We start from the raw sequence: 18,077 nt of genomic DNA on the forward strand, positions 1-18,077 counted from the left end.
ATGTAGGTATGCAAAAAAATACTAAACAACGCCAATGGAAACGTCGCAAGACTCCTTTTATTTATGATACTACGTTCGAGCTCTAATACATACGAGTATGTAGATGGTTTTTTATTCGCTACTGTAATATATTGCATCAATTTGTGTACCTAACAGCCGATTAAACACTCGGCTATATATGCAGTTTATAATAAGTTTATATTGCGATTTAATACGAAAGTGTACACAAAAACACAGTAAAATAAATTTAATCCAACCACACGCACTAATCGCAAATAATATTTATTTCTGAAATTAACGCTTCCAAAAAACGTTCGTTGGGGTAATTCGTGAACCGCTTCAAATGTTTCATAATAAATAAATCGTAAAAGAAATCCGGCAAAGAAATACAAATCACGTTGAGACATGATTTACGAGGAAAATCATTCATATCCTGATAAAAATATCCATAAATTGCGCCGTACAAATCACTTAAAAACTAAATAAGTGATAAAATATTGTGGAACGGTAGGGAGAAACTTCAATGGAGTACCTAACCGTCGATCAATCATTTGGACACTTGGGGAGTTATCAATGTGTACTGAAAGAGGCTGTGTTGGCTTTAGACATAGATTTAACGTTATTGGATACAAGCTTCTACCGATAATATGATTCAAAAGTTATAAGGCAAATATTTTTTTTTTTTATTATTTAATAGGCGTCGAATTCAAATTATACATACCAACGCATTGTTGTTTTACATCGTAGTTATTTGAGTAATTTACTTGTTTTAATTTATAGGTCATGTTACTATAAGCTTATTTCACTCAATTACATTATAAAATGAATCATATGCCTTTCAGTCTATTCGAAACAGTTTTGTCTACCCCGTAAGGGGTAAAACTGTGATTATATGGATGTATGTCTTTACTCACTTATTATTAAAAAACAATGGAATCCCTAAAACATCGTGTTAACAAAGCCGAACAATTTTATCACTCGAGTACGTTCCGTGTATAATTTGCCTCCAATTAATACTGTATAATTAACGTGTGTATTGTTGTTCCTTTATACGTTTCGCTGGGTTTGGTTGGCACAAGTCTAGACATGTGTGTAAGTGAAATAGAAACTATATCAAAATAGACTGTATATATTCTTCTTTATGCTTCGGAAGACATATTAGTCCTAGGCGCCGTCTACCTAGACTAGTAGTTTTAAAAAAAACGAAATAATAGCTAATAATTCCAGGGACCATGAGGTGGTTTAATTACAGACTATAATGACATACATATATGAATTTCGTAATACGTTACGTAAAATATTTCGTTTTCACGTCAGTCTATCTGTTCAATTATGTGTACATACGTACATGAACGAAGCGGGATTCGAACCCTCTCGTTTATGAGTCAGACACCTTATTATTTGGCTTAAACTACTTTCCCTGAGACTCTCTATAAAGAAGTAAAATTATAAAGGCGAGGGACCAATTTGATTGAAATGAGGTTTAAAAGACTTAGTGTCTGTTGAAACGAAAACAAATGACACACTCTATTCGGTGAGAGGAAATATTCTTGTAGCATCTATCTTGAGCTAAATTAACCCTTGTCTTTCTTAGAACTATTACGGAGACATTCGTATCACTTATAGCCAGGATACTAGCAATTTCTCACAGTCGGTGCCAATTGATGCGAGCTGGTATATTCTATATAGCTCGGGAAGCGATGACACATTCTTTAACATTTGTCTTTGTTCCATTGTTCCTTTTTACACTTTGTCGCTTTATGTCTCGGCTTTGTATCGACACCTATTGTGAAATAGGTGAAACATTGAATATTGAAACATAGACAATATTGAGATGTTTAGTTCTTTTATTTATAGGTAAGGATTAGGTAATGATTTCGATCAATTAACATACGGGATTGTGGATCTATGGATAATTTATGTCGATGGGTAAAGATTATAATTTTTAATACATTCTATAAAAGACTGACCGTCTTTAAAGTAATAAAAAGCAGAAATGTCAATTCATATTTCTTGAAAATTTGTAGGAGTTCATTTATGAACAAAACCCTATATCATCTGTCAAGAGACAGAAAGTGGTAAATTAAACACACACAAACATTTGTAAAGTAAATAAGTTGTAAAACAATACATAAAACATTAAAATAAACATAAAATAAAAAGTGAATTATAACTTGTCTTAACTTTGTGTAGTTAATGTGAAAAAAAAACAATTGACAATCGTCATTTAAAAGTAATCTTTTTTTATAATCTGCCAGTGCGCTAACAAAATAAACAGATAGCTCTCAGGCAGGCGACAGACAGTTAACTGAAATTAACAACTTGGAAAAAAAATCTGAATCTCATAGTTCATCATTTAGCTATCCAGTTGAACGAAGCTTTTCGAAACTGTTGGGTCCGTCGACCTCGTAAATAATAAAAACGTGGTTTATACATTTTGGAAGAACTCATTAAGTAATTATGATTGACCAATGGATCTTATTCTATCTTAAAAGGGTCAAGGGCATTCCCGACTTTGTTTGTGGATCTCATGTAAATTTATAAACGCACCACCCAAAACTGGGTCGGTGGTTCATTATTTAGTATTCCGTGTTAGGAGTGTGTTTGATTGACCAGACTATCTGCATTTTATAACCTCCAGTTAGATTGATACGCCTGTAAGCTTCATATACCTACATCATGTCACTTGTTTATACGAATCACTAAATCAATAAAGTTACTCTGCATAATATAGTTTATATATATATAAAATAAATGGCTTCACGTGTTTTGTAGCAGATTTTATAGCGAGTGAATATTTTTTTTCAATCTCTATCTCCAGTTTTCCCAAAATACTAAATCCTTTCACAATAGTTTTAGATGAGAAAACCAGAGGTTACCCTGTAAAGGTTGCAGGGGTCACAAGAGTGGCTTTGTATAAAATCCTGAGTTATTCCATATTATGTTTATAGCGGGGATTATGGTGATAGGCACACCTCGTGGACTTTACTTTAGATGAATGAAGACGCAATCAGTATGAATGCCAGGAAAAGAGATGACCAATCGTATTTGACTCTTTAGAAATATAAAAAAGCCCTCTCATCAAAAATTTTAATCATCTCAATACTACTCATTATAGATATGTAAAAATATCAAAAAGAAATTGTACAATAATTTCTTTTTGATATTTTCACATATCTAATTAGTGTCAATCATATTACATAATCATATTCATAATAAGTTAATGCTTTACAGCTTTAAGCCAACAACCGCTTCTAAAGCCTAGGAGATACAGCGAAACCACAAATTATCTTTGTAACTCTCTAATTTTGTTGAACCTAATCCGCCTGCTACGCGTTGGAAGGCTATGTAATATTTAAGTAAGACCTTTTCGACGAAGGCTTAATTCTAGTCAGCCAGGGACAAATGAAAAATGGCGGATAAATTTTTCAATATCAGGGACAGAATCACAAGGGAAGCCCGGCTCCGTTGATTAACAATACCTATATAAATCACTCAACCGACCAAAGGGGTAATATGTGTGTTGGATGTTATTTTTGCTTCCCATGAGGTAAAAAATGTGCTGAGATTCATTTTAACTAACTGTCAAAAGGGGATAATTTTTTTTATAAGATGTGTATTAATTAGTCAGTCGTAATCATAATAATATACATTTATTCCCGATTTTCTTACTACCGAATTATATGTAATAGCTTCTTATTTTACCACGAAGATTTTTATAAGTCATGTCGTGTCATAATTTCACTTTTTCACTGGTCTTCCACTTTTGATAAGATTTTTTTCCCAACTTACATAAATCGCCAGGAAATCATTACATGATTGCGACAAATAAAGAAATTGAAATAAAATATTAACTTGATCCGTTCCCCGATAAGTAATCCGATCGAGAACAAGCCGACTCATGTGAAGAGGGTCCTGTAATTGAGGAATTTTCTTATCGTGAATATTTTCGTAAGAATCCAATGCCTCCTAGAAACTAAATAAAATTCTTAGGAATTAGAGGAGCATTTCACATTGTTGTCTGTCTGCCTAAACAGACCCTTTAACAGAAAGGTAATTGAAGTATAGAGTTAATTGATAAATCCACTAGTCAAACAAAAAAAAAATATTTTACCAAATAGCAAGTATTCGTTTTACATCGCTGTTTGAATCCACCAAGAAGCATAATATTGTAAGCTGTATGCGGATTTTGATCGCCTTTAACGACAATTGTTTGGAAACCAATTTAAATTCTATTTATTAGAACGGTGATTGGTTAAGTCTTCATGTATTTAATTGAAATTTAAGGGGTTTTAATCCATCATAAGACTAGTTGAAAAAAGCGGCCAGTGCTGGAATACAAGCTAGAGTTGTCAGGACATAAGAATATTGCACTGGATGTATGGATGATGGACCACGTAAAGACTCTCACATTTTCAGCAACCTTCGTTTATCAGACATGTTTTCTTTAGATAATCTGCAACATGCCGCAAGATTTGACCATATTAGTGTAGATGACTCTTCCTCAAGATTAGTAGAAAGGGCAGTCCGTAAAAACTTTGCGTTAAAAGTAAACCTCACCTCACAATAATGGCGAGATGAAAATAAGGAAATAAATCTTTTTAATTATGCTCTATAATAGGCTCCTTTAGTTCAGGCTCAAAGAAAAGTTTTTGCAAAAGTTCGCCGTAACTTTGGAGGCCTCCCAATAAAAACAGTGATAAATTATAAGGAAGGCACTTACATCACAAGAGACGAAACTTCGTAAATCGTAATATGCCAATCTTTTATATACGCCTACATAAAAGTTCCCTTGCTGATTAAATGAATGAAGATGGTAGATAACCGAACAAAGTTATGTTAATCGGAGTATATGAAATTGGATAATTTCTGCATTGCAATATTACAAATAAGTAAATTTACTCATAAACTCTGTATTGCTATAATTTTAAAAAAAACATCAAGTCGATTTCAAAATCGACTAATTAATTAATTTATCATTTCTTCCTACCGACTTACGAAATGATAATTCTTCTTTTTAAAATGTTATACAACTAAATTAATAAAAATTTACCATAGGATAAGCGATTTTGTAATTCAATTCCACGGATAGGTAATTTATTTAATTATTGTCTACTTCGGATAATAAATAAGCAGGCAATCAATAAGCAAGCAATTAAGTTTGATTTTATATGATGCTTTGAAGATTCATTTTTCAATCAAAATACAGGAGAGGCATTTAAGTAAGTAATTGATATTTGAAGGACCAACCTCTCACGAATTTGATGAGATTTCTACACACATATATACATACATATCATCGCGTCTATATCCCTTGCGGGGTAGACAGAGCCAACAGTCTTGAAAATACTGAAAGGCCACGTTCAGCTGTTTGGCTTAATGATCGAATTGAGATTCAAATAGTGACAGGATGCTAGCCCATCGCCCTAAAAGAAGAATTCCAAGTTTATAAGCCAATCCCTTAGTCGCCTTTTACGACATTCATGGGAAAGAGATGGAGTAGTCCTAGTCTTTTTTCTATTGCTGCCGGGAACCATACGACAGTATTTATGAGATATCTATACTACTGATAGCCCCGATGTATACAGGTAACGGTATGCTATATTTGTTTTCACTTTAAATGACCATGAAAGTTAAAATGAAAATATTTGTAAGAGGAAAAGAAAATGAAATTACGTTTGCTAATCATTTAGAACTTTTTGTAGCCGCTGGATTTACTGGAGGTAATAAGCAACTATTCACTATTACTGTAATGCTAATTTCAATCTCAAGTCAAGCCATCTAAATAAACGTGCCTTCAAGTATTTTTTATACTATTGGCTCTGTCCACCCCGCAAGTAGTAAAATGCCATAGCAGATATTTTTGAAAGAGGATTATTTACAAAACGATTGTTATTAAAAGTTTGAGATTACTTTTTTAGTCCCAATGGATTATTTTTTAGGGAAAGGTTCTCGTTTTAAGGGTTTTACATAGTAATTATATTTACATTAGGCACCGTCGCCCCTTTTCAGTTAATTTCGTATTTGAATTGCGGCCTTTGTAAAAAGTGGACATGAAATTGAAAATAACTTGTTTTTAACATGTTAAAATTCATATATTTTTAACAACGTGAAAAATAAAAACTTGTAGGTTTGCTACTGATAACTGTTTATTTAAATAAAATAACAAAAAGTGGCTGCACTAGCAGACGTTTTAAAATTAACAAATGATTGGGATATGAAGTAATTATTGTTTTTTACAATAAAAGTAATTTCAGATTTGGAACAGTATTTTTTTATCCATTCAAAGTTACATTATTACAAATTTGAACCCTTCGGGAAAAGGCATGATTATGTATGTGTGTATGTTTTTTCGTCATTTCCTTTTTATTTCCTGTTCCTTTATTTTATTTACTAACTTTTTTTAATTATTAAGTAATTCTTATTTATTGAGTAATTGAAAAATGCTTTCTGGCAGATGACTTGATTATATTAAATATTGAACTTTAAGCCCTCTCTACGTGACGTGAACTCTTACATATCGTATTTATTACTTACATTAAAAATATACCCATCTATATTAAAAGTGTTAAAGTAAGTGATTTTTCCTAAATATCGTATACATAAACAGGTTTGTGTGAGTACAGAGGACGAAAAATGTTGCATTGCACGTGAGTGAAGCCGATTACAAAAGATATTATATTACAAATGAAGGCTTAAAAAAAGTTGTATTCAACGGACTTAAAAATGTTCTATCAAAATATATGTAATTTAAAAAATCACTTACCCATTCCCCAAAAGACAGTAGCAAAAAACGCCACCAAAATGCGGCTGCCGGTCGAAGGAATCACCTCCATTCCACCTGCTTTCTATCCCTCAAAAAAAATCCCATATAGCACTTTGTCACTTTTTGTATTACACGTATTGTTGGTATAATATGTTACACAAACTCACATAATGTCATTTGTTTTGAGTGTGTCAGCCGCATAGCGTTCCATTCACATTTTCATTTCTAGTACCTGAAAAAAAAAGAATAAAGCCAATCAACTTCGGGCGAAAGTTATTTTTTATGTGGGTGTGTATTCTTCGGATAACTTTCGAACCAATAGTCCAATATAGATGAATTTTTTTTTTGATCTGTCCATAGAATTAGAAACTCGTGGGGCATCAAAATCGGTCAAGTAGTTATTGAGATAGTCACAATTTTGTAACAAACTGATATGATGTTGTTTTCATTTTCAAGTACCTGAAAAATAGAAGCATGCAAATAAGTTAATGTGTATATTAGTCAATACAGGAAATTAATTATCGCAATTTCAATCATAATTATGCTTACAGACGTTTAAAAGATTAAAGAATACTTTTCTTTATATACCCTTTCCATGTTAAGATGCGACCATAATCAAGTCTTTTAAAATATTGTATTTTTGGTAGGTACTAAAGAGCAAGAATAAGTAGCTTTTTCAAAATATTATCCAAGCATTTCCGCAAGAAATGTAAAGAAAAAGTCTATTTAACAAAAAGAATCTGCAGTCTTAAGGATAGTAGTTTTTATAAATAAATAGCCAGGAAAGTTAAAGCGACTTGTGATCTCTTTGTAATGAAGTAAAAAAACTATTTGTATTTTTTATTGTTACGTTTAAAAATTCTAAAGAAAATAGTAAATGTAAAGTCTTAGCGAAATACTCTTTGCTTTTCGCTAAGACATTTGACACTTTACTGTGAAATGGTTTGGACATTTTGATGCCTGATTATCAATCTGATTTTATTAAGAGCCCTATGAGCACTGCACTCACATTATTTTAAAAATGTTTAAAGAAATGAAGTAGGTAGTTATATTTTTTAAGTAAAAGCAAATTATTTGTGATTTCCGAATTTACAATCTGAATTTTTAATTCCATCTTTAAGCCATTCAGCTGCAAGTGGCCTTCGAATCTTTTCGAAACTCTTACTGCCCATTGGCATTTGAAATAAAATGTGATGCTAATACATACATACGCACATATAATTACGTCTATATCGTATACGACTTGAAAAGACTGATAGGCCACGTTCAGCTGTTTCACTTAATTATAGAATTGAGAATGTTGCTAGCCCTTCGCCTAAAAGAAGAATCCCAAGTTTATAAGCCTATCCCTTATAATGTGATGCTAATGATGAAATATTTTTTTAAATTAACAAATTATATTTACCAAGAAAGCTGAGGCTCAGTCTAAATATATTATTACTGCACGAGTACATATACGTTTATAATAAAGATATGTAACCATGGATCCAATACGGGTTAGGTTTATCTACAAATGTTGCGGAGTTCAGATGGGAGTCGCTTAAAAACCTGACTTAATCCAGGATTCATGGTCAAAGGTGAGGATGCAACCGGAACTAAACATACATACATACATATGGTCACGTCTATATCCCTTGCGGGGTAGACAAAGCCAACAGTCTTGAAAAGACTGAATGGCCACGTTCAGCTATTTGGCTTAATGATAGAACTGAGATTCAAATAGTGACAGATTGCTAGCCCATCGCCTAAAAGAGGAATCCTAAGTTTATAAGCCTATCCCTTAGTCGCCTTTTACGACATCCATGGGAAAGAGATGGAGTGGTCCTATTCTTTTTTGTAATGGTGCCGGGAACCACCGGAACTAAAGCCAGAAGAGGAAGAGTACATAACAAAGTTTATCTACCTAAAGCAGCCTATCATTTCGGCGATCGATGAAGCTTGCCGTCTTTGATGTTTGCGTGGGAGGATGTATTGCATATGTATTGTTCGGGCCCCTTTGCACACGCAATCAAAATTGACCCCCTGATATTCCCTGTAGAGATTGCTTATGATCAAAGAGAAACATATGAGTTAATTACTCAGATTTAGCTTAAGAAATATGAATTAAATAATTCATTTCGTACGGCATGTAAATTATGAATTGTTGAGAGTATTAGACAATGAAAATTTCAATTCAAATAAAACAGTGTAAATTCTAGATAAACCTTGAATGAATAGAAATTCAAAAATGTTCGTTAAAATTTTGACATTAGTACGAGTATGTATTATTTTTATTACGATAAAAACTACACTAATAATAAAGACAAAATATTTTCATTTTTGTATGTTCGTAATGAATAAGCCCAAAACTTACTGGGCTCATTTTCACGAAATTTGGACAGATATAAAATAGACCTTCACATTACTTTTTTCTAGAATTTCCAACGGCAGCAAAGCCCCGCGCAAAAGCTAGTACACAATAATTAGATTTATTTATTTCGTTGTATTTGCGTTTCTATTTAAATTATCTGTAAATTTATATTTTTAGCTTATATCTTATCTTCCCTCTATTTTTAACTTATCAAAATCGATAAGAAAGGGGGAAAATGGGCTAAAACTTCTACATCTACAGTATATTTGTTTGTTCAACCTCCCTTTATGGAAATACGACAAGACAGGCAAGGATAGAACACGCAACCAGAAAGTGCTAATTCATCTGTTAGTTACATACGTTTTAAGGGATGGTATTTTTTTATTTGGGTTCACCTGCCATTGGGTGGGTTGGTACTGGAAGACACGCAAGCATGTCTATGTCATTCCAATAGTGTAGATTTCACTTTTTAGCTCTGGAACCCTTCTTTCCAAACCCTACTTACATAAGAATCTAAGAGGCAACGTGGTCGTAGATATTGATACTATTTTTAGTATGTACTTTCCAAATGTTTTGCGAATCGGATATAAGAAGATGCCCTAAGCAAAGCCCCATCAGTATTGATTTCATATTTCTTCCATAACTTCATTCGAAAAACTAGTTTAGATCTATTATGTAATACTTAAATGTCCGAATGTGGAGTCATCTATGTAAAAAGATTTTAAATATATGACTTTTGGACGAGTGGATATAGATGACGGACACACTCTGCCTTGATTGATTTCCACAATCTGCATGCGATGAAATATGGCTCTGTTCGTTCATGCCCATACAACGAGTAAAATATACGAGAATTTGTATATACATATATTTTATATTCAATTTATCTAAAAGCGAGCATTTGCTCGTATCGCGAAATTTTCATTTGTAAAACAAAGCTTAATGTAATGCGTCAATCACCTGTCACAAGTATCTTTTACAGCCCTCTCGATTCGTATCCATTACAAAGTATCTCGGTTTATATATAGGTACATTTAATACAACCAAGTTTGAGAATAGTTTTCATCTAGAGACATTATTGCGCTAGTCTAAGTGTCGCGGCAGCTGGTAGATTCAATTCACTAGATGAGAGGCGAGTGGGCGGCTAGTTATGACACAGAGCACTGAAGACCACCGCGTCCGGCGCTCCCTGGTTCGTGAGTTGTAATAACTAGAGCTGTCAGCGATCTGATCGGAGTATCGGACCAATCTCAATGGCTCGCCGCGCTTTGTCGCCTGTTTGCATTTAACATTAATGCCGGAGCGAGCCTTTCGCAGCTCTTATCATATTGACACAGACGAGCATTTAATCCTTAAATTTAAACCCTGCTTTCCAACAATTTTGTGAGGTAAAATTTATTTGACGTTTAGTTCGATGAGAAACTGCATTAATTTAAAATCTTTGCTTTTGTTAACTATTACCTAAGGACTTTATAATTTACCACATTATAATTTATACAACAACGAAAACAACTTTCTTTTTGTTTCATAACTTCATTACAACATTTGCTTCGCAATGTTCTCTCGCAATTTTTTCAGCACGCTTTATAAATTTAAATAGCTTCCAGGAAACTGTGCCGTGGGCGTTCTTTAGTTTTTCCTGTGGGACGCGGTGGGATGAAAACAAATTTATATTCATTTATATTCAACTGGAAACAAGATTCATAAAAGTCCACGCAAATGGTTTCATCGAACGAATCTGTTCTATTTAATATGTATATTACCAACGAGCATGTCACTCTTCCTATTTCACGAGTGAATAATCTGGCAGCCAGTGGAAAATGCAGATAGGCATTCATGCCTCCAATTTGCGAATTACTTTCACAACCGTAAATTGTAAGGTTGTCGGCGACATTTTTATTCCAAACTGTAATATTTTTTAAGGTTTAAAATTGTATGTATGGCAACTTCCACCTAAGGTTGCATGTCTTAGAGTGTATGTAACTCGATATCGAAAGAAATTGAGGATAAAAATATTGGAAACATGCAGACGTTTGGAAATCAGTATAATACACATACCAAACGTTATAGTTGCTATTAACGTAACCTGGTGTATACATTGAGAGTTTAGTCTTAGACTATTATTTTATTAATGTCTACTTGAATTTACATTTGACAAAGATCAGGTGTACGAATGTTTTTGGCACTCAAAATCCATTTAAAAATCCCTACAAAATGAAGCAAGCATAAAAATGTAATTTAGCTGAAATTACTTTGGTGATGAGAAATTTTCTCATTTAGAATTAAATAAATAGGTTGCTTAAAGTTAGTTACCCGATTTGCTAAATTAAAAGACCTAAATGTTTTAATTAAGGAATTAATTACGCGTTTGTTCGAGTCCAGTTGGAAGTTGACGAACAAAAATTGTCAGCCAGGTTCTCATTAAAAACCCTTCCATTATTCAGAGGTTACTTTAGAATCAGAAGCCCTTTTGTCTCGAACTAGGGAGAAGGAAGTCAAAACATCGTTTCTGCAAGTTGTAGATACTAAGGAAAACTGGGTCCATTGTCCGAGCGGTTGCCCGTGCGTCCGTCTGAAACGAATTAGCTTTTCCATAGTTAATAGCTATAATTATCATCACAATTCATGTTGGAGTCCGCCCCTCATATTAATTTTCCGGGTACAGGACGTAAGTGGGAGAATTATATGAATCACGGTTGCGTGAGCATTATATTTTAAGGAATGTGTCAAAAGTGAATTCATTAAAATTGAAATATGAGTATGAAAAATTGGTCATTTCTTACACATGATTCTTTAAAGGAAGTGATATTTTATTTCTTTCACAAGTGTCAAAATTATACACGTTATTCGTCTGAAATTTGATACAACGGGGAATTCAAATATCACAGCATCAAATTAGTACATTTCAAGAAAATATCTGAATTGATTTACGTTTATTTAAGGCAAAAAGTTGTCCTAATTCAAATAAAGCCAAACCTAACGAAAGACATAAACAATTAGAAACAAACTCACGTCAAAAACAAACCTTCTTAGAATGGTCTAAATAGGTATTTAGGGAGAAGTGAGTCTTGATCTAAATTATTCTGTAACAACGAAAGTCGAGTCTAATTAGGATCGTAAATGTACAATGCGATTACGCTAATTAAATCAAAGGGACATTTTTGTAGATTGCTAGCGTAGGTGAACATTGAAAAGGACAAAGTGCTCATCGTTATCAGAATTTGTATAATGTAATTTTCATTCTTATTTTTCACGATAATTTTAGCCTGCGATTCTAATTCGTATTTTTTCTGTGTATAATTGTAATTATCTCTTTTTATATTTAAAATAACAAAATCATCATAAATAGACATACTTGAGTTTGTATTGGTGTGAAGAGCGGATTTTGCTTTATTAAAATCTGAAGTCAAAAATGGTCAAAGAGAATTTCATTAAAATTTGTTATAAATTTTCCCGTAATCGCTTTGGTAACCACCTTTTACATCTTCTTTCGTTCGTAATTGAATTACGAAATTCTTTTTATTCTCTTATTCCTTTTGTTCGGCGTTTATGCAATAAGGCGAATACACGGTGGAAAGAGCAAGTTTCAAGGCTCAGCGATTTCACACAAATTCGTTGGTGATTCGTTATGAGTTTTATTAAATTTGGATTTTGGTTGTATACGGGCATTGGTTGCGTTCATTCATATATACATTCCGTCACATTTTTTTTCAGAACCTAATTATTTCAAAAACTTTCCAGATTGGCTGGAATAAAGTTTATCTAAGCGGATATCTATTTTATATTTGAAAAAGTATTCTTTTTTATATTGGTGCCGTGTGGTTCCCGTCACCAATATAAAAACGAATAGGACCACTCCATCTCTTTACCATGAATATATCGTAAAAGGGATTAAGGCTTATAAACTTGGGATTCTTCATTTAGGCGACGTGATCATATATATGAATGAAGGAATGAATAAACCGAATATCTATATACTCTACATCCCATTAATCATATTTATGTCAGTAGCAGTATTACGTTAACTTAATTTTAACAAACATAAAAAATGATTCCGTAGTTAAATTTTGAGTTGCAAAATATACATTCACCGTTACAAGCTTTTGCATTTCTCAATCAATAGGAGTACTGCAATTCCACATTAGTTTTAGTCACCAACAAAAACAAAAGCCGGCAACACTCAACGAATAAGCAATCAGTAATTTCCAACTCGAACACAAAACTCCACCTTGCATGCATGCGGGCAGATCATTCGACAAAAGAAGTCTACACAAAGAGCAATGGACACATTTTGCAGAGCGCCTCGCGACGCGTCCCATATTTTGTAACGAGATGATATGCGCGTTTATTCAGCATGCCTCATATAAAATGTATCTCATGCATCCACCTGTGTAAATACCTTATTTATAAACTGTTATCCACAAGTGTATTGTTTGTGAAATGCACGGCATTTTCAAGTGCTCGCGTTTCAAAAGTAAATCTCGTTTGGGTTTCACAATAAGGAAATTTATGCGGTACGGGTGAAATGGGTAGCGTGGAACGGTGAAATATGGATCTAATTTTTTTATATATTTTAAAGAAAATGTCCGTCACTCTGGGAATAGGAAAGAGACGAATGAGCTAAGTAAAATAAGGGACAACTAGTACAAAAAATACTTTAAAAAAGGTTGCCTGCCTGGCATTGCCGCCAAGTCCTGTATCAAGTATTCCCTGAATGAATTTTGACGCAGTTCTCACAGTTTTGGACATTTAATATGAAACTTATGACGATAATAAGATTAGTGCCTTCGTACTAACCCATATTAAATTAGATATGCCCGTATACTTCTATCATTAAAAGAAAGAGTTGTAAACAATTTTTGATGAAAATAACCTTTATTTTCAAAAGTCCCCCCGTTCGCTCCTAGCCAAAAGTCACGTAATTTATAAAGGGAATAACACATAACCGATTTGGAGTTTTGTGGCTACAATTAATTGCCGACAATTAGCCCACAGCTTCGCTGGGCCGTCACCGACGGATATCCGCCGTGCCAGCTTCGTCACACTTTGATCTGTTAAACTATAATCATTGGTGTAATTAACAACACCTTTTTAATGGGATAGATATCAAATATTTTTAAAGTTATATTAGAGATTTCCATGGTTTATTTATACAACATGTAATTTAAAGTAATTTGTCTATGAACTCAGGCAGAATGCTTAGGTAAAGTAACAGTCCAAATAATGCAATACAATTCGACATAAGGCTAGATTATAATATAACTGCAAGATGTAACTGGTTATCAAAGATAAAATGAATATCATAGATTATCCCACATTTAACCCAAAAAGAGCAATTAGGATCTTTCGGTGTTAAATCCCTGTGATATATTACATGTTGTTTGACTAAAGGTGAAATATTTTTAATTAAATTAATTAGTATTTGTCTGCCTCATACGTTATTAGTTTAACTTTGAAACTACTAAACGGATTTTGACGGGATTTTCATAGGATGAAATATAATGAGAAGCGTCGTTAAAACTTTGTTTCGTCAAAATAGGTTTAAGGAAAAAGATTGGGCATTGGAATGGATTGTTCAAAGGAAGAAGATACTATAGTCATACATACATACCATCACGCCTGTCTCCCATTGGGGTAGGCAGAGACTATAGATTTCCACTTGCTACAATCCTTACAGACGACTCCCGCTTCCTCCATACTCATTACTATTTTCATGCATATACTACTACTGCTACAATGATATAGAGTTAACTATAAGTATTTTATAGGTCTGTAAAATTGTAATTTTAATAGATTACACGAAAAGCAACTTACACAGCCAAGGGCAACAACTTGTTAAAAAAAACCAAGGCATAAACGCTTTTCTGAACTGTCCAATCTCAATCAAATAAGAATAAGTATTTTTGAATGTGATCGATAGCTGTTCTTTGATCTGTATGGCTATTGGTTTGATGAATGATTGTTCAATTCACGCCTACGATTTCGACAAATCGATCAAATAAGGATGGATGTGACATTCGGTACGTGATAAAAATACATTTTCTTAGTATTTTTTTTATGTTCAACTTATGTTTCCCTGTACTGCAGACAGGGTAACACGAGTAGAACATACTGTATTTTTATTAGTGAAAGTAAAGGCTAAATTGTATGCAAATAGGTAATGCAGGTGTATTATTTTTTTAAACCGGACTTACCCATTTAAATTGGGGTAAATGTATACCTCGGATTCCTCCCCTGGGAGGGGTGAAACTACAAAACATATATAGACTTCAGTTTCTTAAGAATTTCCAGACAAAATAGTCAATTCTTGACTTATTATAATGACGTTTATAAAAAAAAATACAATTTAATCAGTCAAAATTGTTTACCTATGAAAGCGTACAGACAGACTTGGATATTTTTTACCACTTGCTAAAAGAGGTGGTTCTCAGTTTGTATGTATGTTTTTCTACGATTATCTCGCGTTTCGCTAAACCGATGTTGATGCAGTTTCTGTTTCAGAAATTTCTCCGACTTCAAAAAAAGTAGAATACTGATAGAAGGCGGTTTTTTTTTAAAGTTATTACTACAAGCATTTATTAGCATGGATAAATCTTATTTATCTTTTTGTTACGATATTTTTTGTAGGTAAAACAATAGGGCGCAGCGCTATAAGCGTATAGAATAAACATTTCATATTGATTAATGGAAGCTTCACACAAGCCGTGACGTGTTTCATTTGATAAGTGTGCATTTAACGATCACAATGTGATGAACCAAAATATAAATGGATGTGAAATTTGGTACGTGATCAAAATTTCACGATCATAAAAATCGCTCATCTTCTGCGTAGTTCAATGTCTTTAATATTAAGGATCTTGGCAGGAATAAGCGAGTTCTTTGTCCAACGTAATTTAGGTAAGTACGAGACTTATTTTTGGCCGAAACTCCATTCACGTTTAGCGTAAACAGATAATAAGCAAAAATTCGAATTCACTCTCGCATCTATATTAATGTTCGTTTATGCAAAACAAGTGAACTTCCTCTTGCCTACATTCAGTCTTTATAGAAATCAGCGTAGCAGAATAAATCGTCTCTTACAGAAATGGACAGAACAAAACCAAACGATGTGCTACAGTTGTATCATTATCCTGCGCAGTCATCCCGAGATAATGGCAACACAAGTACCCGGGAATAGTTTGAAATGCGCCAGGTTTTAAGTTTCCGTTTTAGTCAAATGGCTAAAAAGGTTTCATATAATTTTAACGCGAATTTTCCGCGAGTGCAGTGAACAAAAACATAAAAGTTTTAGATTTCCGTATGTACTTATTTATATAAAAAAGTTAATTTTAATCATGACCAAACCTAAACCTAACCAACATGACCAAACCATCTAAACATAACCTTTTCAATTCCTGTAACTATGTCTTCTTTCACATCACAACATTCCTTCATCACGCTGTTCCTTATTCGGTCACTCAACTTCACACCGATCATACTCCTTAACGCTCTCATCTGCACTGCACTTATTCTGCTTTTGTGCTTCTTTTGCCACACCCAACTTTCACTCCCATACATTAATGTCGGGTCCAACACGCTCCTATGCACAGCCAGTCGAGCCCTTTTGGGCAGTTTCTAACTGCTTATAAAGGCATGCAAAGCTCCATTCACCATGTTCCCCGCCTTCACTCTCCTTTTAATCGTGTAATCTTCTAGTATGATTTTAAAGAAATAAATTAAGTAAATACTTACCAATTTCTTCGTTCTAAGTAAATTATTACTATCAATCTCATTTTATAATCTCTCGTGGTTAATTTACCGCCGAAACGTAAGCTTTTACCAAAAGGCACAAGGAAAATGTTTACTTAAATCCTTTGAGAGTATAAAAACAAAACGTCACTCACCACTCCTTATCCCTGGAGGGGTTTGATTTAGGATATCAAAATAATATTAAAAGATAAAAATAGTTTATTTTAGGTTTTTTTTGGCATACTGGCAATCATGACCTCACATGTATGAATACATTGTCACCTATTAAAAACGTAGTAGTGTGATAAAGGAAACATTTCATTTAAGAGGAAATTAATGGCATGAACTCACCGAGTCATAGATATAATTTTTCTCTTATTTTTGGGCACACTTATGTATCTATGCAAAAATTGATAACATAAAAAGAGAGAAATGATTTGATTTTAACAGTGTCATGACTATGTATAAAGTAGGCATATATATATATATATATATATTGTTAGAGTATGTAGTAGGTATGTAGCGGTTTGTTTTAATTATTTCGATAACAACCTGTTTCTTAGTTCCTTTTAATTTTTTTTCATCATCGTATAAAATATTTTATTTTTGCGTGATACGAGTAGAAATATGCAGACAGTATATCTAAATGTCATATGGATATCGATTAATGAATATACAGATGAATAGATCAGAAACTGATATAAAATAATAGCATACATAATAATTTTTTATCAATAAAATATATACATACCATTCAAAACACTACGTAGCAATCATTTTCATATCCAAAAGTTTCCAATCTTCAAACTTGTTCAAAAGTGCGGCAAACAATCACTTCCACGCGCGCGAGTTAGCAAAATTATATTAAAACTTCGCGGTCGCGTTGTTAATTAGGTCCGCAGTTATTTGTTCGGTTGACTTTTTGACAGCGGGTTGACGTAAATTTTAATTAGGAGGCCGCGTTTATTCCGGGACTGCGTGCGGTGCAGGCCATCGTCGTCAAACCACTGACGGAGGCGGACTGCCGCCGTCAGAAGATGCCCTGCCCGCCTGCCGCCCGGACCAGCGGCACCCTACGCGCCCATCCCGCGGCAAACTCCGATTTCCGTAGCGGGCTAAGCCGAAGCTTTCCTAGATTGTGTGGCCTTAGTGAACATTAATTACACCCAACTTAGTCTGATTAAACCTTGAGGAATTATCCGGATTGACAAAATTAACTTTTAACTCAGATTT

The 18,077-nt window shown here is 33.5% G+C and overlaps 1 protein-coding gene across 1 annotated transcript in view; it reads right to left on the minus strand.

Annotated features, from left to right (window-relative positions):
• LOC106139030 (uncharacterized) overlaps positions 1 to 17,837 on the minus strand; it is a 37,710-nt gene extending 19,873 nt beyond the window's left edge. Inside the window, exons 1-2 of the mRNA XM_060945168.1 lie at positions 17,596 to 17,837; positions 6,767 to 6,998 (exon numbers count right to left, since the gene is read on the minus strand). Coding sequence (XP_060801151.1) covers positions 6,767 to 6,836 — 70 coding nt within the window. The 5' untranslated portion in view covers positions 6,837 to 6,998; positions 17,596 to 17,837. The remainder of the gene's footprint in view (positions 1 to 6,766; positions 6,999 to 17,595) is intronic.
• Between the last annotated feature and the right edge of the window lie 240 nt (positions 17,838 to 18,077).

This window comes from Amyelois transitella, chromosome 7 (genome assembly GCF_032362555.1).
Source record: "Amyelois transitella isolate CPQ chromosome 7, ilAmyTran1.1, whole genome shotgun sequence".
NCBI lineage: Eukaryota > Metazoa > Arthropoda > Insecta > Lepidoptera > Pyralidae > Amyelois > Amyelois transitella.